Genomic DNA, 27,741 nt, shown 5'->3' on the forward strand with positions numbered 1-27,741 from the left:
AAAGACAGAGATGGTGGCAGAGGGGGGCCAGGGGGGACTTTTCAGGCGTTCCCTCCCGTCCCACAAATCATTTCCGAAATATGACCCTGGAATACGGCGGGTGTCAAATGAACACCTCAACACCAAACCGAGGGCGTTAAAGAATTTATTTCCGCAAAGATATAAGAGAGTACCACGTTTTTAACAAGCGTAAAGAGACTGTAAAACATCTTCTGACACTGTGTCGTTGCTACAAAAATTATACCTGCGGAGGAAAACATTTTCAGCATGAGGGTCATTTGCTGGTGGAAACGTGACCCCAGATGAGTAAACAGCAGCTAGCCAGCCCCCTGAAATTCAGATCCCTTGACTGGAAGGGTCTGCTCTACCAAGGTGAGTTCAGGGGATTCTTTCTAAGCAAAACCACTCAGAGAACATCCTCCACCCCTGTGGCTTCTTGAGCTGAGAGTGAATCAGCTGCATCAGACCCAGGATTTTTTTTTTCATTTTTTGTTGAAATCAAGAGAGTCTCTGATGGGCCTGGCAATGCATTCCCAGGGGCACCCTAGCCTGCCCAGAGAGGACTTTCCCTGTAAAGTCAAGATCATGGAGGTTCTTCATATGCGGCTTCTGGGAATATAAAATGTGGCAGCCTCTCCAGAAAAAGGGTCTGGCAGTTTCTCTAAAAGTTAAACCTAAAGTTATCACATGACCTAGCAATTCCGCTCCTATATACCCAAGAGAAATGAAAGTGTGTGTCCACATGAAAACTTGTATACAAGCAGCATTATTCATAATAGCCCCAAGGTGGAAATAACCCAAATGTCCATCAACTGATTAAAGGATAAACAAAATGTGGTGATATAATATTATTTAGAAATAAAAAGGAATGAAGTACAGACACATGTGACAACATAGATGGGTCTTGAAAACATGATGCTGAGTGAAAGAAGCCAGTCACAAAGGACTACGTATTATATGATTCTATTTCTACGAAATGTCCAGAGCAGGAAAATCAATAGAGATAGAAAGGAGACTGGTGGCTGCCTAGGGCCAGGCAAAGGGACAGGGAGATTAGCGGGTGACGGCTAATGGGTATGGGGTTTCCTTTTGGGGTAATGAAATATTCTAAAATTGGTCACATGATGATTGTACAACTCTGTGAATATGTCAAAAAAGTCATTAAAGGGGCGCCTGGGTGGCTCCATCGGTTAAGCGTCCGACTTCGGCTCAGGTCATGATCTCACAGTTGGTGAGTTGAAGCCCCGCGTCTGGCTCTGTGCTGACAGCTCAGAGCCTGGAGCCTGCTTCACATTCTGTGTCTCCCTCTCTCTCTGCCCCTTCCCTGCTCATGCTCTGTCTCTCTCTGTCTCAAAAATAAATAAACATTAAAAAAATGTTTTTTAAGTCATTAAATTATATACTTCTCAAGGGTGAATTGTACGGTATGGGAATGGTATCTCAATAAAGATATTAAAAAAAAATGATTGTGAAGGGTTGTCACTCCTGAGGGGTGAAGCCTGGTCAGGTTGGGGCAGCCACGCAGCCATGAGATGCAGGGCACTCCGTGGGTCCTCTGGCCCTTGAGGTGTCTCTGGCTAACGTAGGATGGTTGACCACACCAGCCTTCCCTCAGGGCTCACCTTCAGAATGTAGCTCTTCGACAAGGGATCCCTTGTGTGAGGTGGTGACTTTGGTACTTGCAATATATAGTGTGTGGGCTGTAGCGTACCTGACAACAGTAACTCTACCCACCCCCCACCTCACTACGGTGAAATCCAGACAGTTCCACCATGCATTCTAACACCTGGCCTGACAGATCCTCAGTGCCACGTCTGGCTGTGTGAGCCGGACGGGACCCGCTGTCAGAAGACCTGGGTCTAAGTCTGTGCTGTGCGTGATGGTCTTGCTCTGCTCTGGAGCATAGAAAATACTGGCACAGCCACAGTGACAGCTGGTCCTTCCAACAACACGTGGAGGAATCTAGAATACTAAGGTTTACGGCTAGCACAGTTAAGTGGTGCAGCTGAGTAAGGTCTTGGTGTGTGTTTTTGGAAACATTTTGTGGTCCAGCATTCTTCCCTCCAGCTTCCCTATATGGTCTCAAACGAGTTCTGTGAATCTCTGTATCTACTCTCCTCATCTCAAAATGAGAGCAGTTGAGAGGTGGTATCTAAGCTTCCTTCAGACTCTAACATCCTACTATTTTATGATGCTTTTCTCTGAAGATGGCTTTCTTTCATTCTGTATTTAAATGTTTTTTAGGGGCGCCTGGGTGGCTCAGTCGGTAGAGCATTGGACTTTGGCTCCAGTCATGATCTCACGGTTTGTGAGTTTGAGCCCCGTGTCGGGCTCTGTGCTGACAGCTCAGAGCCTGGAGCCTGTTCAGATTCTCTGTCTCTGTCTTGCGCGCGCTCTCTCTCTCTCTGTCTCTCTCTCTCTCAAAAATAAACATAAAAAATTTTTAAAAATATTTTTAAGTTTATTTGTTTTGAGAGTGAGCATGAGTGGGGGAGGGGCAGAGAGAGCGGGAGAGAGAGAATCTAAATTAGGCTCTGTGTGGACTGTCCGTGTGGAGCCCAATGCATGGATCGATTGTGAGATCATGACCCGAGCTGAAATCAAGAGTACATCGCTTAACCGACTGAGCTACTCAGGCGCCCCTTTCGATATTTTAAACACAGTTAGGTCCTCTCCCAGCACCCCATACCAAATAAGATTCTGTTCCCTTGAATAAGGAGAGATTGCTACTGTGATCTAGATCCTAACCCACTCCCTATCCTTTCCATGCCACAGTCTCCAAGCAAACCAATTCACGTTGTGAACAGCACCCCAACTGGAATTAGTGATTTCTTACAAGTTCTGCCCAGGCGTTTTTCTCCTTGTTTGAGATAAAACAGTTTCATATTGGCCTGTTTCTCAAATCTATGCCTTATACCTAACTGATGCCTTGCTCCTGCCAAGTTGAATTTGGCCTGAGGAAAATGATATTTGAGTTTTCAAAGTGAATCAGATGGATAGATGGGGGAGTTGAGATGAATAGTTGGGTAGATAATGGATGGATGGCTGGATGGCTTGTCAGAAGGATAAAGAAACAGATGACTAGATAGATGGCCGTTGGATAAATGGATGGGTGAATGGTTAAGCAGATGGACAGAAAGGGATGAACAGATAGGTGGATGGTTATTTAGATGGGTAGGTGGGTCACTGGATGGACGGATGGATAGATTGACAAGTAAATATAGATAATACAATGTATGTGGAATAAGAGATACGCACTCAGTCCCATTTTCACCGCTTTGCACCGTGATTTGCGAAGCCCCCAGCTTGGGCCGGATCAGATTGATCACATGGTTGTTCCAGAGGAACTTAACCTTCTGGATTTTTCCAACATTGATGTCCACGTCAATGTCACGCATATGACTTGCATGTGGTTGGAGGGATCCTCTGAAAGCACAGACATAAAACGTTGCATCAGCTGGATATACGAATACATAGGATGATGGCAATCTCTCATTTCTCCAAACGATGGCTGCTGTTGTTGGTTTTCTGCGAATACCTTGAATGACTTCGTGTACATCCAGCGGCTGCTAAAACACAACTGTATTTGTGACGAACACATCTTCAGAAAATACAGGACCAGAGATTTGTACTGTCTTAATTTGTCCTTAGGGGAAATCAAGCATTTGGGGAAGCACATTTACCCTATGATTACACTACAGGACTAACTAATCCAACGTCATATGTTTAAAGATGTACGTGGTTCCACAGAGGTCTTCTGTTAGGATTTCATATGGAGCAGAGAAAGTTGTCGAAGAACTTTCACTTCACATGAAAAGTGTTATGTAAAAGTCAGTACAAAAACCAGAACGTGATTTTGTAGCACAGTTACACATTCATACAACACCTAGTTACCAAGCACCTCCTATGCCCAGCAGAAGCTAGGTGCTGAGGTTACCATAGCAACAAGAAGCTTGATATGTATGTATGTGTGGGGGGTGGAGAGGGTATGTGTTGGGAGGAGTCGCCACATAAATGGGCCTTTGAAGAATTTGATATCCATTAGACCTAAGTCAGAAAGCAATGACTGACACTGCAAAAGCAGTTAGCACATATCTCCTTTTAAAGAGTGAATTCCCTCTCTCTGGGCCTCACTTTTCTCATCTGTAAAATGGGATGATTGGATTAGATGCTAATATTTTCCTTCAGTAACGACACCCTAGGATTCACTGGTTCTGTATAATAGATGGCCAGATTTACAAAGTTTATACCCAATATCTTAGGAATAGTCTTTTATGAAAAGTAGGACCACTTCACTTTACTGTCGAACTTACTTGAAAATTTCATATTGTTTTGAGTTCCCGTTACTTCCATACAAAGCAATCCTGAAGTACCCGCTTGTTTTCCGTTTTCCAGCCAGTGTGACCAATACCCTATGTCTCCAACCTGTCCAAAGACATACAATCAGTTCAATGAATTCATCTTGTTAGGAAAAAAATCACCCCATGGAAGCCTTCTTGCTCCAAGCTCTGAATCTCCCCCAGGATGCGAGGTAAGGGGGGGAAGGTGACAGTGGTTTCTTTCATTGAAGTTGGAGTCCCAGAAACTCAGATTCTAGGTGGAGGTGAGCGATGCAGGGGGAAGAAAATATTATTGTTCAGCACAATCTCCTGCCAATACAGCAAGGCACACGCCCTGATGGATGAGAGACAGCCTCTTACTGCACGTGTGTGCCCGAAGTTCACATCATCACACAGAAAGGCCATCCGGACAGGGAGATGTTTGCACCATTGGGATAAATCACCGGCTCCTCTCCTCTAGTTATTCACTATTTTCACACGCAATGAACTATTTTAATTTTTTGAAAATTTAACAAAAATCCCCAAATCTTCATCAGGACCCCATCTACCTGCCTTCCATCTCAAGTTTGTCCTTGAGATAACCATGTTGATGTCTATACTTAATCAAGTCCAGGGGTTCTCAATCAGAGGTGATTTTGCACCTCTGGGGACGTTTGGCAATGTCTGGACACACTATGAGTTGTCACACCGGGAGAGGGGGCTGCTGATGGCATCTAGCGGCCAAGGATCTGCTAAATATCTTGTAATGCATTACAGCCCCCACCCCCACACCGACAAATGATCCAGCCCAAAATGTCAGTACTGCTGAGGTAGACAAACCCTAATCTGGAGCTTTCCCTGAGCATTCATACATACATGGGTAAGTTTATAAAAGAATATCTAGGCTTTTTTCCCCTTCCACAAATAGGATGCACAGTTATTCTCTATTGTCTCCACCCGTCTTCACCCCAGACAGATTTACCACCCTCTTCTGTCCTGCTCTGTGTTCTGGAAGGCCACCCCTACCAGGGATCTCTGCTACTGGCTTTCTATTGAGTTCAGCCAATAAGAGACTTGTTCAGGAGATCAGGAAGCAGGAGGAAAGGGTGGAACCATCTCTCATGCTCCCCTGCGGCCTCCTACTGTATACCAGATGTCCGGTGGTAACTCCCTGTCTCTGTGATAGCCCGATTCCAGGACCCCACAGCCACCAGATTCTGGGCGCCTCAGCACCCCTTGTTTGTTCCTTTAACCCTGCCCACACCTCTCAGAGTGGGTCCTTCAAACAAGTCTCTTCATCTGAACCACTTTGATGAGTTCTCTCTCCTGTTGGGACCCTGGCTGACTCATGTTATATTGCATTTGTTGTATTGATACGTGTCATTTGCCACTCGCATTTTTCACTTACTATGCTTTAGAGGATCTCTCTCTTCGGTACATAGAGCTCTCTCCTTGCTTTTATTTATTTATTTTAAATGTTTATTTTTAATTCATTTTGAGAGAGAGAGAGCATGGGCAGGGGAAGAGCAGAAAGAAAGACAGAAGAATCTCAAGCGGGCTCCATGCGGTCAGCGCAGAGAACCCAACTTGGGGTTCCATCTCATGAACCATGAGAACATGACCTGAGCGGATATCAAGAGTTGGACGCTCAAATGACTGATCTACTCAGGCGCCCCTCTTTTTGCTTCTCATGGTTAAATATAGTACTTGGTTGTTTACCAGTTGGTGGGCATCTAGGTTTCTCATCACTAAACTTTTAGCATTAAATACAATGCTGCAGTGAACATCTCTGAGCACACCTTCTTATGCAAGTGTTTTCCTAGGGTACGCCTGAGAAGGAGAATGACTGGGTTGAAGGATATGCACATGAGACTTTATAGGTACTGCCAAGCTGTTATCTTTCCTAAGTTTTGTGAGGATTACATGAGATGCTACATGTGGAAAGTGTTTTGTAAAGTGCTGTATAATTATTTTTTAATTTATAACTCCCTTGGAAAGCAACTGCTATTCAGCCACCTTGTGTTATTACTTATAACAAATGAATCTTGACGATTTCACCATCTTGTACTTTTTTTTTGGTGAGAAGCTGGGCAAAATAACAACACAAACACAGCATGTGTGTGTGTGTGTGTGTGTGTGTGCATATGCATGCATGATTGTGTCGGGTACTCCTATGACAGATCATCACTGGCGTGACCTCTTGACTTACGGTGATTTTGCCCCATACGATCATCTTCTGTTAATTGATTCATGCTTTTTGCCACCAGGGTGGGTGAGCACATGACCAGCCTGTGCCAATCATTGCACTTCATTCCATTGATCAGAATTATTGGCTATGGGGGTAAACATGAGGAGAGACAATGCCATTCTACTGTCCTTCTGTTACAGCTAAGCTGGCTGGAGTTGAGTTTCTGGCCGTTGCTAGCAGGGGTCCTGACTAATTAGGCTACTCCACCTTTCCAAATTATTTGCAAGAGTTTTAAAAGAGTAAAATGGAAACTTACGCGTAAAGTTACCACTGTCTCCTGTGTTCAGGAAAAAGGTCTGTCCCACAGCTCTGGTTTTCCCCTGAAATTGGTCAGCATAGTGCCCCATTTGGGGGCATCCTTCAGGTGGACAAGGGAAACAGTTACCCTAGTGAAAAGACATAATTTGTTTGTTCATGCTGGGCTTTGACTCACTCACTCACTCACTCTAGCAAGCAAGTAATCCATCTTCCAATCCATCCTTGTATTTATCTACACGCACACATCCATCCCCCATCCATCCTCTCACCTACCCATCCAACCATCCATCAACCCATTCATTTCCCCTCCATCCTCTCATCTATCCACCCATTCACCTACCCATCCGCCCATCCTTCCACTCCTCCACCAACACACATGCATCCATCTACTCATACATCCATGCATTCATCCTCCGAGCCACGCACAGAACTGTGTGAAGCCCTGCTGTGCACCCAAACAAGTACCCAGAAAACCCGGAGTAGAGTTGGGAAGACAAGTCATATCCATGAAGCAATAATGTTAAAATATGGACGGGAACTGCAAGACATCTTCCAGGAGGAGTAAACGGGACAAATAAGTTATTCAAAAGAGCAGAGGAAGAGAAGATCTGTGACCATCTTCATTCGAATGCGCGTTACGTTAACCGATCCCTGTTTGACGTTCCCCACATGGTAGCTCATCAGTTGGGCCTGGAGGAGGTGGTTTGCTCTGTTCAGGCCAGACTAACGTTTTCTGCTACAGTGTCACCGGTCCTTGTTCTTTGCCCTCGCCACATCCATCGTCCATGGTGTGCAGAGCTATCCCGCACTTTGGAAAGCATTAAGACAAGTGCTGGAGGGGGTGGATACTATTACCCATGTCCTAACAAGAACCAGCACAGCCAGAGCTGCATAGTAGATCCTCACACAGTCCTTCTGACGTTAGTTCAACCCAAGACGGTTAATTTTTCAAAATTAACTTTGACAGGAACGCATGTGAGTGTAAATACATTTTTACATTTACTTGGGAGAAAAAAGCATTTTGAAACCTCCAACTTTTGCAACCGCAGAATACTAACTGATTCAGGGAAGCAGCGCACGCCTTCACGCCGGCTTGCTGCTGCAGAATTAATATCACCTCACAGAGCACTTGGGGACACGGTACTTCTATAATGGGGAAATCTGGCAGATTTTTTTTTTTTTTAAACCTTAAACAAGTAATCAAACTGTCAGTCCTCAAATAATGAGACGAAGTGCCACTAAATAAATGCCAGTGCCTCCGGTTGTGACACACTGAGGAGTCGAGAGCACTCAGTGAAGCACGAAGACATAACCAGATGAGTCGAGATTGTGGGATATTCTGCCAAACACTCAGCCTGGAATCTTCATGATGGTCAATGTCTTGAAAGACCAGTGAAAGATGTAGAGCTTTTCTGGATTAAAGGAGACTCAAAAATAAATAAATAAATGCAATGGAAGAAAAAGAAGGGAAGAAAGGAAGGGAAGGAGGGGGGCAGGGAGGAGAAGAAAGTGAGGGAGGCAGGGCAGGGGGGAGAGTGAAAGAAAGAAAAAGACAGCTCTGGAGGACATGATTTGGATATTTGGAATTCGAATATGGGCCATATTTTAGAAAATATTAGTGTATCAATTTAACAATTTCTTGAATGTTGTTCTGTAGGAGAATGATCTTGTTCTCAGGAGATGGATGTTGAAGTATTTCTGAGCAGAGTCCTAATGTCTTGAGTTTGCTCTTACATAATTTAGAAAAAAAAGTATACGTATACATACATAGAAAGAGTTAACAATCAGTGCATGTAGGTGATGGGTGTACGGGTATTCATGTACTCTTCTTTTGACTTCTGTGTAGTTTGGGAATTTTCCAGAATAAAAAGCTGGGATCTAGGGAAGACCCAGCAGGCAGGTCCCCTCCTGCCCACCCTGTCCCCGGGAGAGGAAGATTCTGTGAGGTTCAGCATTCCAGAACCTCCTCCCATTAGTCATGAGGTTGCAGTTCCGCTCTGTTCCAAGTCACAGGGACAAAACCTGCCCTCCCCCCAGCCCCGGGGATGACCTACCTCCTGAAAGTCATTGTAGGAGGCACATGGGTAGCCCAGGAAGCCGTCGGGGCTGGTGATGCTGCTTGAGTAATACTTATAGCTTCTTAGGTGATTGCACGCCACAAAGTCTCGGGTTCCTGAGGAAGCAAAGGCCATGGGAGCCCACAGGAGACATTTCACTTTTGAAGCCTGAACTGTTCCGACTGAGCAGAAACCCCTCCTTCCACATTTCACAGATGGGTGTCAGGGCGCCCTGACTTTGTGAAGTTTTTATCACTGACTTTGCCATACTTAGGGGCAAGTAGGAAATCTGGGGACTTGTTTAGGAATGGTGGTTGGCCAGAGTGGCTTTCCTCTCCTCACCCCTGTGTCCATTTGCCAAGAAGGTCCTACTCAAGGGCCAGCAAGTGTTGGGGAGTGACAGGTGCTAATGAGCACATTTGTTAAATCTTCTGGGGGCCTGGGCAGGGAACATAAAGAAATGATGAGGGCTGGGGGTCATGCAGGGGGGCAGTGAGAAATGTATATGCAGAGACAGAGACAGAGACAGAGACAGAGAGAATAGCAACGGTCTTTAAAGGGATCCTACACAGCCCGGCCAGTTGTATGGTAAAGGCCCAGACTACTTGTTCCGATTTTTCATGAGAAGCCAGCATCCTGACTTTTACATGGAAACCTTTCTATGCTTAAATGATAGCAGTATATTCCCAGTTTTAAAATCGTCACTGTGGGGGCACCTGGGTGGCTCAGCGGTGGGTTAAGCGTCCGACTTCAGCTCAGGTCATGATCTCATAGTCGGGGAGTTCGAGCCCTGCGTTGGGCCCTGGGCTGACAGCTCAGGGCCTGGAGCCTGCTTCGGATTCTGTGTCTCCCTCTCTCTCTGCCCCTTCCCTGCTCGTACTCTGTCTCTCTCAAAAATAGACAAACGTTAAAAAAAATTTTAAATAGTCACTGTGAGGACCAATCACATGCTGCTGTGGGTTGCATTCTGCCCGCTGGCCAGGCTGTAATTTTTGAACTCTGGACACCCTGGGCAGGCCTCTCGTGTGAAGCAAGCTTATTTGTGCCTTTGGTCCCAGGTTGAGAAATTCTTCTTTCTTACAATTCCAGGCACAAGGTAAAAGCAGTGGACAGTAAGATTATTGGGGCCTCTGGCCACTCTTCTACCTATTTTATTTTATTTTATTTTACTTTATTTATTAGAGAGAGAACAAGCAGTAGAGGGAGAAAGAGAGAGAGAGAGAGAGAATATTTTAAGCAGGCCCAACGTGGGGCTCACTCTCATGACCCTAAGATCATGACCTGAGCTGAAATCAAGAGTCAGATGCTTAACCGACGGAGCCACCCAGGCGCCCCTCACTGCGTTTTATTTATCATCTTTTCCTTTCAACCAAAGTCTTCTTGTTTGGAAAATCGTTTTTTCACTTCTCCAAAACTTTTGATGAACAGAGACACCAGACATAGCTGGGGGTCACTTTGGGGGGGGGTCTGGTGGGGCTTCCCCCACCGCTCCTGGAGAAAGGCACATCTCCCCTTTGTGTCTGGGAAGCAGTGACGGGGTTAGCCCCCCAACAGCTCTGGGCTCTCCATGCCCAGAAACTTTCTGCAGAAGCTGGTTCAGTGTGGCCCACAACACTCATTACCAGACAACAGACCCTGTTTCAGACTTCATTGCTTCTTTCACCCCAAACTGTTGCCCTGGGATCCCATCAGAGGGGAACAAGCAGACTTAACTGTTCCTCCGCCCTGCGCCTGGGGGACTCAGGGTTCCATACAATAGACACGCGCTCCAGTGTTCCTGGCCTTATTCACTCGAAATTGCCTCTTTCATTAAGCCTGAGCTCCTATTATGTGTGGCCTGCTGGTCACTTCTGGGAGCGAGCAGCCCTTAGTCACTTCTGGGAGGGGGCAGCCCTTACTGTGACTCTCCGGGAGGCTGTCCCTAGAGTTGGCCGGTGCAGAGCCGAGAGGGAGTTAAAGCACCGTTTACTGGCAGTGGATGCTGGCTGTGGCTTCAGCAATCAGGTCGAGGATTATAAAAACGCCACCGAAGGTCACTGAGCTCAGCAGAACAGATAGCGCTGGGTGCTTGCTTTCGGCTACATCCTGGTGGGTCAGGGATGCCCCTGACACAGTCCCTGGCGTCCTGGCCCCAGGAACTCCCAGCTCAGACAAACAGATACTAAAATGAAGTGACCACAGACTCAGAGCCTCCAGTCTCAGGAGGCCAGTAAAGCCTGGCCTCAGGGGTGGGTGACAGGAATAGCCAAAGGCCAGAACAAGGGCAGCTAACACAGATGATGCCTTAGGCCACCTAATGTTAAGGGTCCTGAGCCTGTCCTCTCAGATGAACGGAAACCCACGCAAGGCTCTTCCCCCAGGCCCTGGGCCTCACGCTACAAGCCCCTGCTTTGTCTTCCTGCTAGCTCTTTTCTGGGCCTAGAACCTGACCACAGCACATGGCAAGGAAGCCTAAGCCCTTCAGACCTTTGCGTACACCCAGCTTCTTCAAGGAACAGGCACGGAGGCCAGAGCCCGAGCTGGGTATTAGGCAGCATGCGGGTCCCTCCAAGTCTCAGCATCCTGACAAGGGGGAGATGGTCCAGGACGGGGCAGGAGGTCCGGGCTTTGCAGCCAGAAATTGGGCTTAAATCCAGGGTGGTCTTGGGCAAGCTTTATAACTTTACTGACTCAGTTTCCTTGTCTGTAAAATGGGGCTAATCAGAGTAAAGACCTCATGACATGGTTGTGCAAATGCCTGGCCCAGACTACGCACCGTTTCTCCCCACCAGGAACAGCTGCTGTCTTGCTTTCCTCACTCACGTACCTTCCCATAGTCCATTTATGTCAACGATGGTTGAAAGGGCATTTTTCTGACATCCAGGCATTTGCTTTCCTCCATTTGGATAGAAATCCAGATGGCCCACCTTTTGGCTCATTCCAAAACCTGAAATGTTGGAAGCAGAGGTGACCAGGGAGGTAAGTGGCCCCAACGTTAGGCTGTGGACACAGACAGGGTTCAATTCCTTCCAACTGCAGCCAGAACCTTCTTGGAAAATTCTCTCCTGGGTGTAGCCATCCTGTCTGTGGCTCTCCAGAAAGTGCTCAGAGATGGGCACTTGGTAAGACAAGAAGGGAGGAGAGCATATGGGAAGAGAGATGAGAGGGAAGCTAGGCTCTGGGTGAGCGTGCTCACGTGTGTGTGTGTGTGTGTGTGTGCGTGTGTGTGTGCGTGTGTCTGTCTGTCTGTCTGTCTTGGGGAGACCCTGAACAATACTGACATGCCCTGGCACCACTATGTACCAGCAGATACATATCAAGACTGGTGCATTTTTATTACTATATTCATTTAAAACTTTTGACTTCTATGTTATATTGTTCTATTGAGACCACATGACATTATATTGCCATCTTGAGAGCCCAGCCCAATGGCTAGGAGTTTTGGTTTTTGAAGCACGCAGACCTGCGATCACAGCCTGATTGTACTTCTAGACTCTGTAAGGTTGGGCAATTACCTGACTGTGTCGAACCTCAGTTTCCTCAGCAACGAAATTGTAAATAGTAATACTCACTTTTTACGTTGTTATGATTAATGAGCTAATGTGTATAAAATGTTCAATGCAGTATATGGTACTCAATAAGCGATATAGTTATCCTTGAAAACATACTTCTGTTGGCACGTTTCATAAGTGGTTACATACGAAAGTAATGAAAAAAGAACAAGGACTTGTGAAGGATTAGATAAAAGGATATATTTAATCTCTAACAAAACACACTGCAACCAAAGCTTTGACAAAAGAAGTGAAAAAACAAAAACAAAAAAAAAAACAACCTTTGCATGTTGCAGGTACAGGTCAAACGTCAATAGGAAATACATCTGTCACTCTGGATAGTGGCAGATCGGAAAGGACACAAGGTTTGAAGGCTAAGTGATAGCCTTCTAGGCTGCAGAAGTATCTTTTGTTTGACCTGGGGTGGCAAGCTGAACCCACTGGCAATGTACTGGCTGTTTACTCGTGGCTGGCACCCATTTCGACAGCTCGTGCCCGAGACGTTCCTGCAGTTAACCATTTTGAATGCCACCCCTGCGGTATGTGTATGCAGGGGCGCCTGGACTTACTCTCATCAGGGATGGCTGGTCACCAAGAGGTTCAATGAGGAACTCACCTAGGAAAGGGATCATGGGAGCAGAGTCCGTGTGAATCACATCCACAAACATGGCATCCGATGCGTCCAGCCGAACCTCCTCAGGCGTGCCCTGGAAGCATGGCTCTGCTGGATCCAGTCCTGAAATGGGGGAGGTGGGCAGTGAGGCCACACTCTAGGACAAACCAAGATCTAAATCCTGTACCCACAAAATCCATGGGGATTCCTGGGCAGAGTCCCAGACCTCAGTAGCCATGATGTGGGCAATTGGGTCTGTAGCTCTTGGTCTGCTTAGGAGAGAGAAGTTGAGACAGAAAGGCTAACAGTGGGGTCACTGACCATCAAAGAACATCCAGAAGTCTCTGGTGCCCGGCTCCAAGCAGGATCTAGGTGGCCCCCTTGTTCCCTCATCACCTTTACCCTTTTTACCCTCACTTGTTACTGTTTGGTCACTGCTCTGCAAGACTGCAAGCTCCTGGCCTTGCCCACCTCCACCCAGGCCGGGATCCCCCAGCCCCACACTGTCTAGTCCTCTGTGGCTGCCTACACTAGCCCCAGCCTACTGCTCACCCTCCCCCCGCCCCATTCTCCCCTGATAAATCTGTTCTCTTCAAGACCAGGCTCAAATACCACCTCCGCTCTGAAAACTTAGCCCCTCGTTTCTCAGCACACACCATCCACATTGTGTAGGATTATTTTGTGTTCTTTAATTCTGCTCTGAATTTTACTTGCCTACTGAATCGTCTGCCTCTCGGACTAGACTGTGGGTTTCCTGAAGTAGGCTGTGCCCAGTTCATCTTTGAAGAGAGGCAGGGTGGAAGCTGCTGGGCACCCAGGACTCAGTGACCCGTCTTTAGCCCTGGTTCTGCTCAAGAGCAAATACCTGTCCTCTCTGAACTTCAGTTTCCTCATCTGGAAAGCAGGAATCACAACAACATCTCTTACAGGGTTATTGTGAAAACCCCTTGAAATGATGTAAGAGAAAGGACTTTGCAAACTGAAAAATTCTACAGAAACACAAACTGTATAATCCCCTTATTTCTTATCCGATGCCAGCAGCGTCCTGAGCTAAGGAGCCATTCATTAAATGTTGAATGCAACTGTTTGCCAAAGTCACACACTGATTTGCTCGCACAAAATAAATAGCCGGCTGTGTCTGTCTTGTGTGCATTACTTTTGCTAAATGATTCATTCATTCATTCATTCATTCATTCAGTATTTACTGAGCACCTCCAACATGGCAAGTTTCAGATAGTCCCTTTCATTTTTTGCCCGTGCATGGCACAGCATACATACTTGTGGAACTGCTGAGTCAACGTTTAAAAAATCACTTATTATTATTATATTATTCTAGCAATAATAACCTTGAAGTCATGGGTTCAATATGCGAATTCCTTTTTCTTTTTAAAAAAATATAAGTGTATTTTTATTTACAATCGGGTGTTTTCTAATACACGTGAAAACATGGTCAGTTATTTTTTGATTCAAGTCGGGGCTCCACCGACAGTCCGTTCGGGTTCGGCCAGTCGGGGCGCGCGGGGCCGTGCGTGAACGCGCTCTGGTCTCGCCCCAGCCGCCCGCACCCCGTCGGGGCCGCGCGCTCCGCACCTGTGATCCTGCCCACGCGGCCGCCGAGCCTCCTGCCCGCTTCGGCCGCCGCGTGCGCGCCCAGGCTGTGGCCGATCAGGTGCACGTCCTCGGGGCCGTAGCCCAGCTCGGTCTGCGGACGGATGCCGAGTCACGTCCCGCCGGCGCCCGGCACCGGGACGGGGGGGGGGGGGGGGCAGGACCCGGGCTGGAAACTCCGGAGGAGCCACCCCCGCGCGATTCGGCCCCAGCGGTGCAACAGTGCTGACCAGTGGCCACCGCGTTAACTGCAGGCGGCCCTGGCGGGGACCGGAGGTGCGGGGGGCTGCTCCCACCCAGGCCCCACCGCTGGGCGCCCTCCCCTGGTCTCCTGCAGGAGATCCGCCTGTCTGGGAGAGCGTGGCTGGTGGGCCTGGCTCTGGGATTCTCCGGAATACACTTTCCAAAAGGCTGTAAGAGGCCTTCCCTCCTGGGGTGATTTTGAACACACATCTAAGCTGAGAGTCGCTGGGCGACCCAGTGTGCGCTGGGAATTCCCAGAACAGCCTGCGTGAAATAAACAGGCTTTATTTCCGAAGGGGAAACTGAGGCTCAGAGAGGTTAGTTTGCCTCGGGCCCCCTAAGTAGGAGTCTTCAGGACAATCCAGGAGAGAGGAAAGCTGTAGCTTCACCTTAGAAAACGCCCTTTTTGGGCTTCCAGGCCTGCCCCCGGCCCAGGGGTCCTTAGGCTGCCTCTTAGGTCAAGGCGGTGCTAGCCTGTCCCCTCTCTGCCCGCCACCCACGGGATGTGGCCCAGGCAGGGTTTTACCGACAGCCGTTGTATTAAGAAAGCTATCTCTGCTCCCACAACCCGAATGTTGTGCACCGCTTGGGTATATTGTGTCTTTGCCCCACGTCTCCAGTCCACGCAGATGCAGTTCACCTTCTCCACTTGAAACATTTTCTGGGGAAGACAAGAAGGAGAAACCAGTTTATTAACAGCCACCAGTTGTACACTCCAGAGATAGGAATTCATACCCGTCAAGTACCTACTTGTGCCAGAGCCTTAATATTCCTGACACTTGTCTTTTCACCACATCGCTATCAAATGGGTATACTTATCCCCACTTTAACAGATGTGGAAACTGAGGCCTGGAATGGATTAAATGACTTATAAGGTCTCATAGATACTTAGTGACACAGCCAGATCAAAAAGATCACTTTCTAGATCAGGGATTAGTGAACTATTATCCCAGGGCCAAATTCACCTGCTTTTATAAATAAAGTTTTATTGGAACACAGCCACATACTTTGTTTACTTATTGTTTATCTCTGCTTCTGAGCTAAAAGAGGTGAGTTAAAACCATATAACCCAAATTGAACACAAATGCAAAAGTAATTGCTCCCTAGTTCTCCACAGGAAGTTTGTGGACCCCTACACCAGAGAGTTGAAGCCATGGGTGTGATGCTTGTATGTTCCCGACAATGCTTTGATGGGAGATCTAAGGTACTGAAGGACAAGTTTAATAAGAAAATTTAGACTGAGGTAGGATACAGCTGTCTCGGATATATGCATCTTTTATATCATGTGCTATGACCACAGTCTATTTGCCCAAGCACGGATACTGGTCCCTTGAGGGGGAAAAATAAACGTCAGAAAGGGCCACTCCATATACTTTGTTCATTTTGGGGTGCCCTGGACTGGAACTTGGTTTGAGGTGGGGAGGAGTTGGCTGGAGACTGGGGCATCATGGTGGATTGCTGTCGTAGACTCTAAGTCTAATGTTCTCTTTTGTCTTAGCAAAAGAGCGGACACAGGATTAAAAAGAGAGAAGGCTAATGTCCGGGAAAAAGACAAGAGCCATGAATAAGGGTCCTTGCCTCCTATTTATTCAGATCAGAAGGCTTACAAACGTGATGGGCCTGCACAACGAGGCAAAGAAACTGTGAACATTAATTTGAGGATGTGAGGGGGAAAAGGGGATTTTGAAGATATACAGTGTTTGGGGTTTGGGTCAATATAAAACAAATTGCAGGCGCCGGGCAGATGGGTAGATGGTTGTTAACAGCAGACAGGAGGCACCCTGCCTGTTTAATCTTTGCCAGCCTAGGGGATGAGACAGACGGGGGTGGGGGGGGGAATAACCTCAGGGTTAACAAGACACCTTTTCTTTTGTTAACCGTCTCCGCTCTGGGCTGCTTTGCCTGAAGCGCAGTCATCCAAAGTCCAGTTCACCAATTTACCTGCCCTGGCTCTATTCTCCTCTGAAAGCGGCTTTCTGCTGTAGTACTAAACTTGGGGTGCTTTCACCCTGAATATCTAATCTTGTCACTCCTATGTATTGGGCACCTTTGCGCCGTTTCTATTTCAGGCCTTTGCCTCTCTCCAAATATTTTGGAGGTTTCAGCACCCCCTCCCTATATGGAGGTGCCTTTGTACCTCCCTATTCTTGGCACCTTTGCATCTCCCTATTCTTGGCACCTTTGTGCCTCACTATTCTTGGCACCTTTGTGCCTCCCTTTTCTTGGAGTGCCAATCTGGTTACCCAAAGTCGGGTGTGAGCATTTTATGACTTTGTGTTTCTTTGTGCCTTGTTAACCCATTGGTGTAGACCCTGGGGATTCCTAAGCTGATCCCCCACAGATTGCGTCTACCTGACTCTTGCATCTCCAGGTCTACACAATGTCCTTCTGGGACTCCAGGGGCATGTGTGAACCACCCCAATTCCAAGAGAAGAAGAGAGCCCTTGGACAGAAGCTGGTGAAGTTGGTCTCAGTGTAGACTAAGCCCCAGAGAACCATGGCCCGGGCACCTTCTGCGGGCTAAATCTCTAGATACACAGGATTTTGGTGTTTTAAGGACAGGAGATCTGGTTTTGCTTTTCCAAGTCTGGATGCAACTTTGGGCAAGTATTGAACTTCTTTGTGCCTTAATTTGCTCATCTACAAAATGGGAACAATAATTATATCTTCCTCACAGTGTTGCTGGGAGGATTAAATGGGACAAACACTGTGAAATGATTATACCTGCACAGTGTCAGGCTCATAGTAAATGCTCAGGAAATGGATGTTATGAATAATAATTCATTATTAATATTCATGATAACTTTAGAGCTGTGCTGTCTAGTATTATAGCCACTAGCCACATGTGGCTATTTAAAATCCATTAAAATCCCCCCCAAATTAATTGAAATCCAATGACTTTAAAATTCAGCTCTGTGGTCCTGCTAGCCACATTTCAAATGCTCCATAAGCACAGGTAGCTAGTGGCTCTTGATTTGGATATTTCCATCAGCACAGAATGTTCTATTGAATAGCAAAGCTCTAGAAGGTAAAGTTAAGTGGTTTTATGTCACACAGGGATTTTCTATAAACCATCAAAGACAAATGTCAGGTAATTTGCTGTAGTCTCTACCTCTGGTACTTTCTGATTAGACTGTGGCTCTTTTCAGCCTCAAGAGGAGCTGGTTGTCTAGAAGTTGTTGAGTTGGGAGAACTTGACAATGGATGTCCTGAGAACCCAGATTTTCCTTGGTGGTTTTAGAAAGGACAATTCTCTCCCTGAGTATTTCCTTTCCCAGTCTCAGGGATGTTGGAGCTGCAGTGTTTGAACCTAGCTGCTGGGTGCTCATCTCCTTATGGAGTGGCCAGGTGAGGAGGGTGGGCACCTACCTTGCACATGTCCGGCAGCCAGCTCTCTTCCCCCTTGTCTATGAAGCCATGGATGATGAAGCGTGTCTTGCGTTCCAGTTGGAAGTTTGAAGCCTCGACAGTGTCTAGATCAGTGGCAGTGATCAGCTGGTTTAATTACAAAAGAGGAGTTTGAATGTTGGCCTTTCCAACCCACGGAGCTGTTAGAGTCAGTTCCAATAAGACTGAGGTCATGGGTTCCACTCCCATGAGGTTGGGTCAGGCTAGAACAGGTCTTCCTGACCTGGGGTTGGAGTACAGAATTCAGAAAGTCCAAGTTCATGGACTTTCTGTTTTCATTAACCCCTAATTGACATCTAGCATTTCTGTTCATTATGAAGTCAGGCAACAAACTGTAGTAGTATTGACGTACTCTGTCCCCAGTAGAAGTCATAGATATTTTCATGTCACATTTACAATCGTTACAGGTACCTTAGAATAATTTATCCTCATTGCTATTTTTTTTACTTTTTATTTATTATTTATTCACCTTTGAGAGCCAGAGTGCAAGCAGGGGAGGAGCGGAGAGAGAGGGGGACACAGAATCTGAAGCGGGCTCCAGGCTGTGAGCTGTCAGCCCAGAGCCTGATGTGGGGCTCGAACCCACAAACTGTGAGATCGTGACCAGAGCCAAAGTCAGACACTTAATTGAGCCACCCAGGCGCCCCTAGACTCATTACTATTTTAAATTACAGTAGTTATTAGATGAGCTGCTAGATCTTGTTATTTAGTGAGATAATAAAGCAGCACATATTTATCGAGCATGTTCTGGTAACTGTTTTTCAATAGAGTTGGTGTCTTTTGTAATCCAACGCATTTCACTTTATGCATTTAAAAACATCATCCTGAGAAGGGGCCCTTAGGCTTCCCCAGATACGGAAGAGATCTCTGGCCTGGAAAAGATGAAAAACTCGTGGGCCAGAAATACCAGGCTTAAAGGGGGAGATTCAGCTCAAATGGAGCCTTCGGGGGCATCTCAAGGTCCTGAGACTTAAGAACAGATTTCCAAATGCCCTCAAGCCCCTTTCTACCGGACCCCATAGGCAAGAGGCCTGAAGAAGGATCCCAAAATAAAAACAGCACAATAGCCACGTGCAAGCAGACTCCCAGCTGGGAGCGCTGAGTCCCCTAGGCTCCCACAGTGGGTGACCTCAGGGACCTATAGATAGACACCTGGCTCTTTAAACTCTGCCAGGGACTGGGGCTGTCAGCTGCTTGGATTGTCAGCAGGTTCTTCCTGATCACTGGTAATCACCCGAAGGAAGCCTGTCCTGCTTCCACCTGGCAGGCCTCCTGGGAACTAACGGGTGCTCTGAGGGTCCCCACCTTTTGTCCTTTGTGGTTAAGTATCCCTTTTTCCCCATCGGTCTTCCAGCTCCTCAGGAAGGATTTATACTTCCCTACTTGTACTCCATTGAGGGGCCTCTCTCCCTCCACTGCCTGGTGCAGGAGGAAGACAGACTCTCCCACGGGTACACCGGGCCTGGGCTTCTCTACAAATGCCGCTCATTCCCTCCCAGGGACAGGCTGCTGATGCCAGGAAGCCCCTCAAGCCCTATGCACAAATGTTTGTGAATATGTTAGTTTCCAGACTGGGTGTCCGTAGATGTCATTAGATATGCATAGGGGGTTATGATCCTGAGAGCTGAGATGGCTCTAGGTCAAACATTGGTGCGGAAACATCATCTGGAAAGTTCCAAAGCGGTGCATTTTTCCTTAGACCACCATGTGAAGGCTCCACTGTGGGCACCCAAATCCACCCACCGGGCAGTGTTTCCACGCCCACTCTTACTTGGAAGTTGTTCGGATTTTCATTGGTGTACAGAAGAAAGCGGGTGTCAATGTCCTTGGGAGCCCAGGGAAATAACTTTAAAGGCCTCTGAAGGATCCCCGTCCATGGTTTTCCATCAGAAAAGCAGCCAAGATGTCCATAACAGATCTCTTTTCCTGGGGCAGGAAGAGCAGTGAACAGTAGCAATGTCATCTCAGCTACACAAGAGGACTCTTCAGGGAGAACCCAGGCCTGGTTATGGCCAGTGTTGGTCTTTACCTTTGCCAGTCATTGTTGCCCAAACTTTTGTGGTGATAAGAATCACCGGGGAACCGGGAGTGACTACGTGTGTCACATATACACAATCCCAGGCCCCTCCCTCAGAGATTCTGATTTAGAGGGTCTGGGGTGGGCTGCTGGAAACAACATGTTTAATGCTATTTAACCCTTATCATGAGGCCAGTTGGGGAATCACTGAGAATTCCCGGGAACCTTCTGCCTTAAAACTACTTCTTCCAGGAAACTCCCAGATGGCCCTTGACATGTATGCATCAAGCATCAGCTATTTCTCAAGTGTGAAGCTGTTAATGCTTCTTAATTCACCTGGACGTCTCCACTACATCCAGCACCAGCCCGTGCATACGGTAGACATTTGTGGGTACTTGTCCAATTCACATGACTTCATGCTATCCTTTTACACACAGCTTTGCCCCAAATTATTCTCTGCCATTTCAGATTTTCCCTATTGTTCCTTGGAAAGGTAGCTTTTTGCATCATTGTGTACACAGTAGAGGCTTAATACATGCAACTGATGACCCAGATAACCACATCAAAATCTGAGGGTCCATTCTCCAGCCTACAACACAAACACTTGCCCAAGAAATTGTCACTGAGGGTGACCTAATGAAACCCAGAGGACTACAGTGGGTCTCCCTCTTGGGTGCCAGAGACCACACTAGCACTTTACCAGTATTATCCCATTTAAGACTCAAGACAGCTCTGTGAGTTAGGGAATTTGTATTATTACATCCGTTTTACAGACGAGGAAACCAGAGCACAGAGAGACAGAGTAAGCTGCCCAAGGTCACAGCCGGCGGTGGAGCCAGGGTTTGAACCTGCGAAGTTTAATTGGGAATTAAAGCTAGGTGCTGAGGAGACAGAGACAGATCAGGTTCAAACCCTGCCCTGAGAGAGAGGAAATCTAACGGAGAAGGAGTAATTAATGATGGAGTGGAGTTCACTCTGGGAAGCCGAAACAGCCCTGGAGGAAGGGTGGCAGGAGACTAAAGCTGGCCTGGCTGCAGGTGGTAAATGCACGAGCGTGGGGGCCAGGTTAGGACACTGGGGCTGTTAGGGGCAGGGTGGGGAAGTGCTGGGGGGCACTGAGCTGGTGAGTGGCTTGGGGGCTACGCTTCATGAAGGTGTTTGGCGGGGACTAGTGTAGGCGGCTCTGAGGAGGGAGAGCCTGAGGGAGGGGTGGAAATTAAGGCAAAGGTGGGAAGATGGGAGTAGGAGGTCGTGTCTGAGCCTGGTTTAGGACAAGTGAGTTTGAGGCATGGTGGGAGGCCCTGGAGCTCAGGAGGGTGGGGAACCAGAGGCTGGGCAAAGGGGAAACTCCGAGGCCAAGAACAAAGGGGGGTGCCCGGGAGTGACTTTTGGGGGATGCCCAAGTCTGGGGCAGGAGGAGGCAACAGATCAGCAAAGGAGATCAGAGGAGCAGCCCCACCGACCCCAGACTCTGTTGTCGGGAGCCCGGTCTCACTCCAAGGCTAGGATGGAAGGGAAGTCCCAGAGTGGGGGGCTGGGGGCAAGGGGGAGGAGTCTGGATGCAGAAGAAAACCTCAGCAGGGATGCCAGGAGACGGCTCTTGCGAGAAGCATGCTCGAGGGGCCACGCCAGGCAGTGAGGGGTTCTGCCTGATGGGAGGAAGTGAGGCAGAGAGGGAGGCCCCGGAGTGCACCTGTGAGGCACACCTGTGAGGAGGTGGGGGTGATGGGCAGTAAGCAGGCTGGAGGTCCCCGGGGCTCTGGTGGCCAGGGAGGTTGTTTCTGTTTTAGGAGGCGTGGATCCTGGAATCCGTATCTGAATCTGGACAGAGGCCACAGGAGAGGGGCTGATCGGAGCTGGGGCGACAGAGACCCAGTAAGGAGAGAACGTGGGGGCCCTGGGCAAGAAGACGGGCTCATCGGGGTAGGCCTGGCAGCACAGAAGCTCTCAGGGGGACACATCCATGTAGCTTTCGTCTGCAGACATGCACTTGTCCACTCGAGGAACCGAGGGTGTGAGAGGCCAGCCGATATCGTCTCACCCTCCACCTGCTCCCTCTGCCGCACGCCTCTCAGCCACTGGAGCCTTTGCAGGGAACAGGACCAAGCAGCCTGACTGCCCGGGGTCATCTGTGTCAGGCACATGGCCACAGAGTCAACACTCCCCGAATGATGGCCATGTTGCTTGTCTTGCAATAATGATAATGCTATTATTTACAGCGATGGTAACAATGATGGCAACGTCTCCAGCAGCCTCACCCCAGAGGCCAACCCAGCCACAGTCGCTTTCTCCCCAAAGGGACGGTGACAGCATCCTCACCTCTGACTGTGGCCAGCAGGAGAAGTCCGATGGTCCAAGAAGGCAGCATCTAGGTAGACAAAAACATAGACACGCAGAGACACCCCTGCGCCCAGGGATGAGGCTGGCAGTCCCAGAGCCCGGACAGGGGAGGAAGCCTGGGGCACAGCCGGGGCCCATGACTCTCACCCTGAGGCTGACGCCTCCCCGCACCCAGGGCGTTGGGCAGCAATGCTCTAAGTCCGCGTCTCAGGGTGTTCCCACCGCAGCGACTGTCCCCCCTTCTGGGCCATGTCCCTCTGGCAGCCCCAGCCCCCCGAGCCCCCTGCCCACGCAGGGGCCGTGACTTACTATGTGGCAACCAGAGCTTCCTCTTACAGCCCAACAGGTCGGCCGGTGGCTTTTATACCCAGGTTGTATCCTTTGGACTCCTTAGAGGAGAGAATAGGGGAGGCGAGATAGTGCTCCGCCGGAGATAGTGCTCCGCACATGCGTGCTTGGAACTCAGGTTATCGTAAACACATACCGCCGCCCTGCCCAGAGCGCAGGCCTGTTTATAAAGTGGGATTCAAGGAGGGGGGCACCTGGGTGGCTCAGTCAGTTAAGTGTCCGACTTCAGCTCCTGTCACGATCTCATGATCTGTGAGTTCGAGCCCCGCATCAGGCTCTCTGCTGTCAGCCTGGAGCCCACGTCAGATCCTCTGTTCTCCTGGCTCTCTCTGCCCTTTCCAAGCTATGCGTGCTCTCTCTCTCTCTCTCTCAAAAAGAAAACATTAAAAAAAAAATAATGACGTGGGATTTGAGGAAAGGAAGACCAGAACTGGGGGCAGGAAAGGACTCTGTGATCTCACTTGACAGATTCAGTTGCCAACACCTGCGTTCCCCAAGCCACAGAGAAACACCAAGCTTGGAACCACAAACCCCAAGCCCATCTTGTGGCTCTGCAGTTCTTGCCGAGCGGTGTGGACGGGCGGACTGAACCCTTGCTGTTCAGTGGAAATGCCTGTTTATGAAGACACAGTCTCATTTACTCGGGGCTAGGGTAGGCGGGGAGCAGCCCTCCAGAGAACCTGGATAGAGAATAAAAATGCAGGCAATTCTGCTGACCAAGAAGCTCAAAAGAATAAAATGAACACTGTTCCACTATAGCTTTGTTTGGTGTGGGGGGGGTGGAATCCACATAGTCTATTTTAAGAGCATTTCTGAACTATATCACCTGTACCTTGTCCTGGAGATAAGAAGGCGAAGGTGTTTTCTCCCTTTCACTGCTGAGAGGAGGACCTGGGTGAACAGCCAGGTGCCACCCTGCCGATTTTGAAATTGATGTATAACTTAGATATGCCAAAGTGCGTAAATCTTAGGTTTCAAGCACAGTGTAATGAGTTTTGACAAATGTGTGTGCCCCAGATCAACATATAAGACATTTCCAGCAGCCAGAAGTTTCTCTCATGATCTTTTACCATCCCGCCCAAGCAATGCTTTGATTTCTATCACCATGGATTCGTTTGGGCTGTTCTAGAATTGCGTATAAATAGATTAATACAGTATGGGCACCTTAAGGTCTTGCTTCTTTCCCACAATTGTTACATATGTAATAATTGCTTACTTTATTATTTTTTATTAGCTTTTTATTACTGTGTCATATTGATTTATCTCTGTGTGAATATATCGCCGTTGGTTTATCCCTTCTGCATTGGTGGACGTGTGGGTTCTTTCTAGTTTGGGACGATTATGAAATATTATGCTGCTAGGAACGTTCTAGTTTGGTACAAGTTCTTAGGTGGACACATACACTCATTTCTCTAAGGTTTACATCCAGGAATAGAACTGCCAAGTCCTGCCACGCATGAATGCTTAGCTCTAGGAGATGCTCTCCCAAAGTGACTGCACCTGTAAAGTCCCACTGGCATTGGGTGAGACTTCTCATTACTCCACATTCTACTCCTGCCCTTGGACCAATCCCAGAGGCAATGATGTTGCCAGCAGTTTCCTGACGGTTTCGAGTGTAGAAAAATGGCTTCTTTTTTTTTGGTGACACCCCCTTCTGAGGACACTTGAGATGGGAGGTGGGCAGTGCCCAGCCGAGGGGAGCCGAGGAATAAACTTCCCTGTCTCGAGCGGGCTTAGTCTCGAGTGGGCTTAAGAAAAGTCAAACTTTTTGGAACAAGTAAAGTGGTGATGAAGCCTGAAAGTGTTGCCTGTGCCTTAGTGACCCCAAAGCCTAGTGTTGCCCCTGGAGGTGCCCAGTAGCTGAGAGAGGAGTTCAGGTCAAAGGCTCATAAAGGACCCCACTGAGGAGCCTGAAATGACATTAGGCAGAATGGAAACCCTAGACCCGTGATATGGGGCCAGTGGCTGCCCATTGCTCTTGGCAAAACTCAAACTCCTTACCCTTAGAGTATGTGGATGTTTCTCCCCTCCCCTTCTTCAAGACAAGATCTTGAGTCCTGCTCACTGAACTCCAGGCACACCGGTCGTGTGTTGTCTCTTGAAAGTGCCCATCTTGGGGTCTTTGCATATTCTGTTTCCTCTTCCTGCAACACATGACCCTCACCCTTTCCCTGCCTAAGTCAAAGTTATCCCTCAGGGCTCCACCTCAATGTCACATCCTTAAAGATGCCCTCTTCAGTGTCCAAAGCAGAACCAGACCATTCTTTATACCTATCGCTGTCCTTACTTTTTCTTTCATAGAACGTATCTCAGTTGGTGATTATTTTTCCATGATTATTTGTTTGGACCTTGCCTTGATGGCAGGGTCAAGTTCTGAACAGTCATTTCTGTCTCCAGAGTCTAGCACATTACCTGGGAGATACTAGGTAATGAATAAACAATTGCTTGGTTGAAAGAATGGGACACTGAAGGCTAATGACTCATTGGGTTGTTGAGCTGGATAACTTCCAGATCTCTCCTGCCATCTCCTCCCTGCTCTGTGCCCTGCTCCATGGACTGCTCCCCTGGGCTCATGCCCATGGCCTCCTGGTTGGGTTGAGCCAATGGGAGGCACCATTGGGAGATGGGAGGGTAGGGGAGACAGAGGTTGGAGTATTTCTTCCCAGGCTCCTTGTTGGACAATATCTGCACTTATCTCTTAATTTAGGGACACTGTCCCTGCACCAGGCTGCCCCTGAAGGAGGGTAGGCAGCCCTGCCACAGTCACCAGGGGCTGAGGGCAGAACTTAGTGGGTGCTCCCAAGCATTGAAGAGCCTGGTCTCTTCGGGAGGGTGGCCCAAGGCAGGCGCGCGTAGCCCCAGGCTGTCTCCCATTTGCGTCCACATGGCAGGGCCAGCTCAGCCACCCCTCTCCTCTCTGGGGGGCCTGAGGTTCTGAGGCTCTGAAGTTCTGCCAGCTGTGTGTCCTGGGAAGGAAGGGAAGGCCAGCACCTGTGGGAAAAGACATTTACCGGCCACATGGTTGTGGGCAGCAGGGTCGGGTGGGGGGCGGGGTGCCCTCCAGCTGGCACAGTGACTGCCCAGGGAAGGGGATGGCTTGGGTCCTCTTTCTCCTACACCCTGAGGTCTGCTGAAACTCATTTGTTCCTCTCCTTCAACACCACTTTTATCTGGTCCCTGCCCTCCATTCCCCCTGCTGCCTGCCGCACCTGACCTTGCCTCCCTCTAGGCCAGTGCCTCTCCCCTGCAGGTCACCTCCCCCAGCTGCCTCCCAGCTCTGATTCTGTGGGTGGCTCCTTGTTGCCGGCAGTGCATGCTTCATGTGTTCTCTCTCTCGCTCACTCTCATGTTTATGTGGCTACGAGGTGCTGAATGCTCATCCAGCCTTGAGGGTACAACAGGGTGGACAGAACAAGCTCCTTCCCTGCCCTCATGGGACTGACGGTCGCCTACAAATAAATACATAATTACAAATGATCAAAGGCACTCCTAGAAGAACGAGCACATTGAGGAGAGCTTGTATGCGGGTTATGTAATTTGGGCTTCATGTAAAGAGAATAACTTGAGGGTATTTGGTGCACAGCAGTCAGAATTTAGCAGAGTCCAGACTCCAAAGCCTGGTATACACGGTTGGCCACTGTTATGGGTTGAACTGTGCCTCCCACCAAAAGATATGTTAGGGTCCTAACCCCTGGGACCTCGGAATATGATCTTATTTGGAAACAGAATCCTTATAGAGATAAATGAGGTCATTAGGGTGAGTCCTAACCCAATATGACTGCTGTCCTTACAAAAAAGGGGAAATTAGGACAAAAAGACACGGACACCTGGGAAGCACACTGCGTGAACATGAAGAGATAGGGGTGAAGCTTTGGCAAGCCAAGAAACACGAAGACCGCCAGCGGCCAGCAATAGGAGAGAGAATCTCCCCTCACAGCTCTTGGCAGGAACTGACCCTGCAACACCTTGGTTGGACCTGTAGCCTCCAGAACCGTGAGAGAGGACGCTTCTGTCGTGTATCCATGCGGCACTTCGTGAGGGCAACCTGAGCTAATATGGCCGCCACGCGGCCTCTGCCCAGCTTGGCCTCGGCCGCTCCCCCAGAGCCTTCCCACCCTCACAGTTCTGGAATGGACCCGCTTGTTTCCTCTTCTGACCTTCTGCACCCACCATACCCCTGTCAGGGACGGCTCTACATCCCCGGCTCCCTGAGACCCTCTGCACCCCTCCCTGGGCCGTCCCCCTCCATCCCTCCCTCCTCCTCTCAGGGCTCAGATGCTGTTCCACCTCAGGTACCAGAACAAACTCTGCCCTCGAAGCCTGAGGACAAAGCTGGATGTCTCGCCCACATTTTCAGACCCAAATCATACCACCCTGCAGCGTTTCTCAGACCGGAGTTGATAAATACACGGGTGCCATCCTCTCTAGAAATCTTCACACACCCCCGGAATAGTCCCTTAACTCATTTTACTGCACGTCAACTCAGGAAACCAAGGTCTTGCTGCAAAATACCACAACGAAGAGACAACTTTGTTTCTGTAACTGCTTTAAAAACTAGAATATCATCAAAATGAAAATACAGAATTAATCAATTCTCAGGGAAGAGTATACACCTGGAGGCTTGGGAGCCAAAGACTCCTGTTTATCCTGGGGCTCCTGGGGTGGAGCTGCACCGGGATCACCCGAGGGCTTGAAAAACAGGTTTGTACCTGAGATTATTCTCGGTTAGGGCAGGGCCTGGGATCACCACCC

The 27,741-nt window shown here is 48.6% G+C and overlaps 1 protein-coding gene and 1 long non-coding RNA gene across 3 annotated transcripts; one reads left to right on the top strand and one right to left on the bottom strand.

Annotated features, from left to right (window-relative positions):
• Nucleotides 1–127: 127 nt before the first annotated feature.
• On the bottom strand, nucleotides 128–23,185 carry LOC115527529 (pancreatic lipase-related protein 2-like). Of its 2 annotated transcripts, none has more exons than XM_030335232.1 (13): nucleotides 22,951–23,185; nucleotides 22,621–22,705; nucleotides 20,056–20,210; nucleotides 18,246–18,371; nucleotides 15,403–15,537; nucleotides 14,616–14,727; nucleotides 13,029–13,148; nucleotides 11,689–11,808; nucleotides 8,880–8,998; nucleotides 6,824–6,953; nucleotides 4,314–4,425; nucleotides 3,259–3,426; nucleotides 128–244 (listed from the first exon to the last, which is right to left on the bottom strand). In XM_030335232.1, the coding sequence occupies exons 2-13, from the start codon at nucleotides 22,667–22,669 to the stop codon at nucleotides 181–183; spliced, it is 1,410 nt and encodes a 469-aa protein (XP_030191092.1). In that variant the 5' UTR covers nucleotides 22,670–22,705; nucleotides 22,951–23,185; the 3' UTR covers nucleotides 128–180. The 2 variants fall into 2 exon arrangements, with proteins under 2 accessions (XP_030191092.1, XP_030191091.1); XM_030335231.1 differs by having other exon boundaries at nucleotides 22,621–22,669; nucleotides 22,951–23,184.
• LOC115527531 lies at nucleotides 15,917–26,811 on the top strand. The gene is made up of 3 exons (XR_003972955.1): nucleotides 15,917–15,929; nucleotides 23,201–23,206; nucleotides 26,729–26,811. It is a non-coding gene; the product is annotated as an uncharacterized LOC115527531 (long non-coding RNA).
• Nucleotides 26,812–27,741: the final 930 nt, after the last annotated feature.

The sequence above is a fragment of the Lynx canadensis genome, chromosome D2 (genome assembly GCF_007474595.2).
Source record: "Lynx canadensis isolate LIC74 chromosome D2, mLynCan4.pri.v2, whole genome shotgun sequence".
Lineage (NCBI taxonomy): Eukaryota > Metazoa > Chordata > Mammalia > Carnivora > Felidae > Lynx > Lynx canadensis.

Excerpts from the sequence above, each read along its gene's own strand:
- LOC115527529 (XM_030335232.1), bottom strand. The coding sequence starts at position 22,669 with ATGCTGCCTTCTTGGACCATCGGACTTCTCCTGCTGGCCACAGTCAGA. Across the intron at positions 18,372-20,055 it reads AAAATCCGAACAACTTCCAA|CTGATCACTGCCACTGATCT; the intron begins GTAAGAGTGGGC and ends TAATTAAACCAG. Across the intron at positions 15,538-18,245 it reads GGCTGCCGGACATGTGCAAG|AAAATGTTTCAAGTGGAGAA; the intron begins GTAGGTGCCCAC and ends TGTCTTCCCCAG.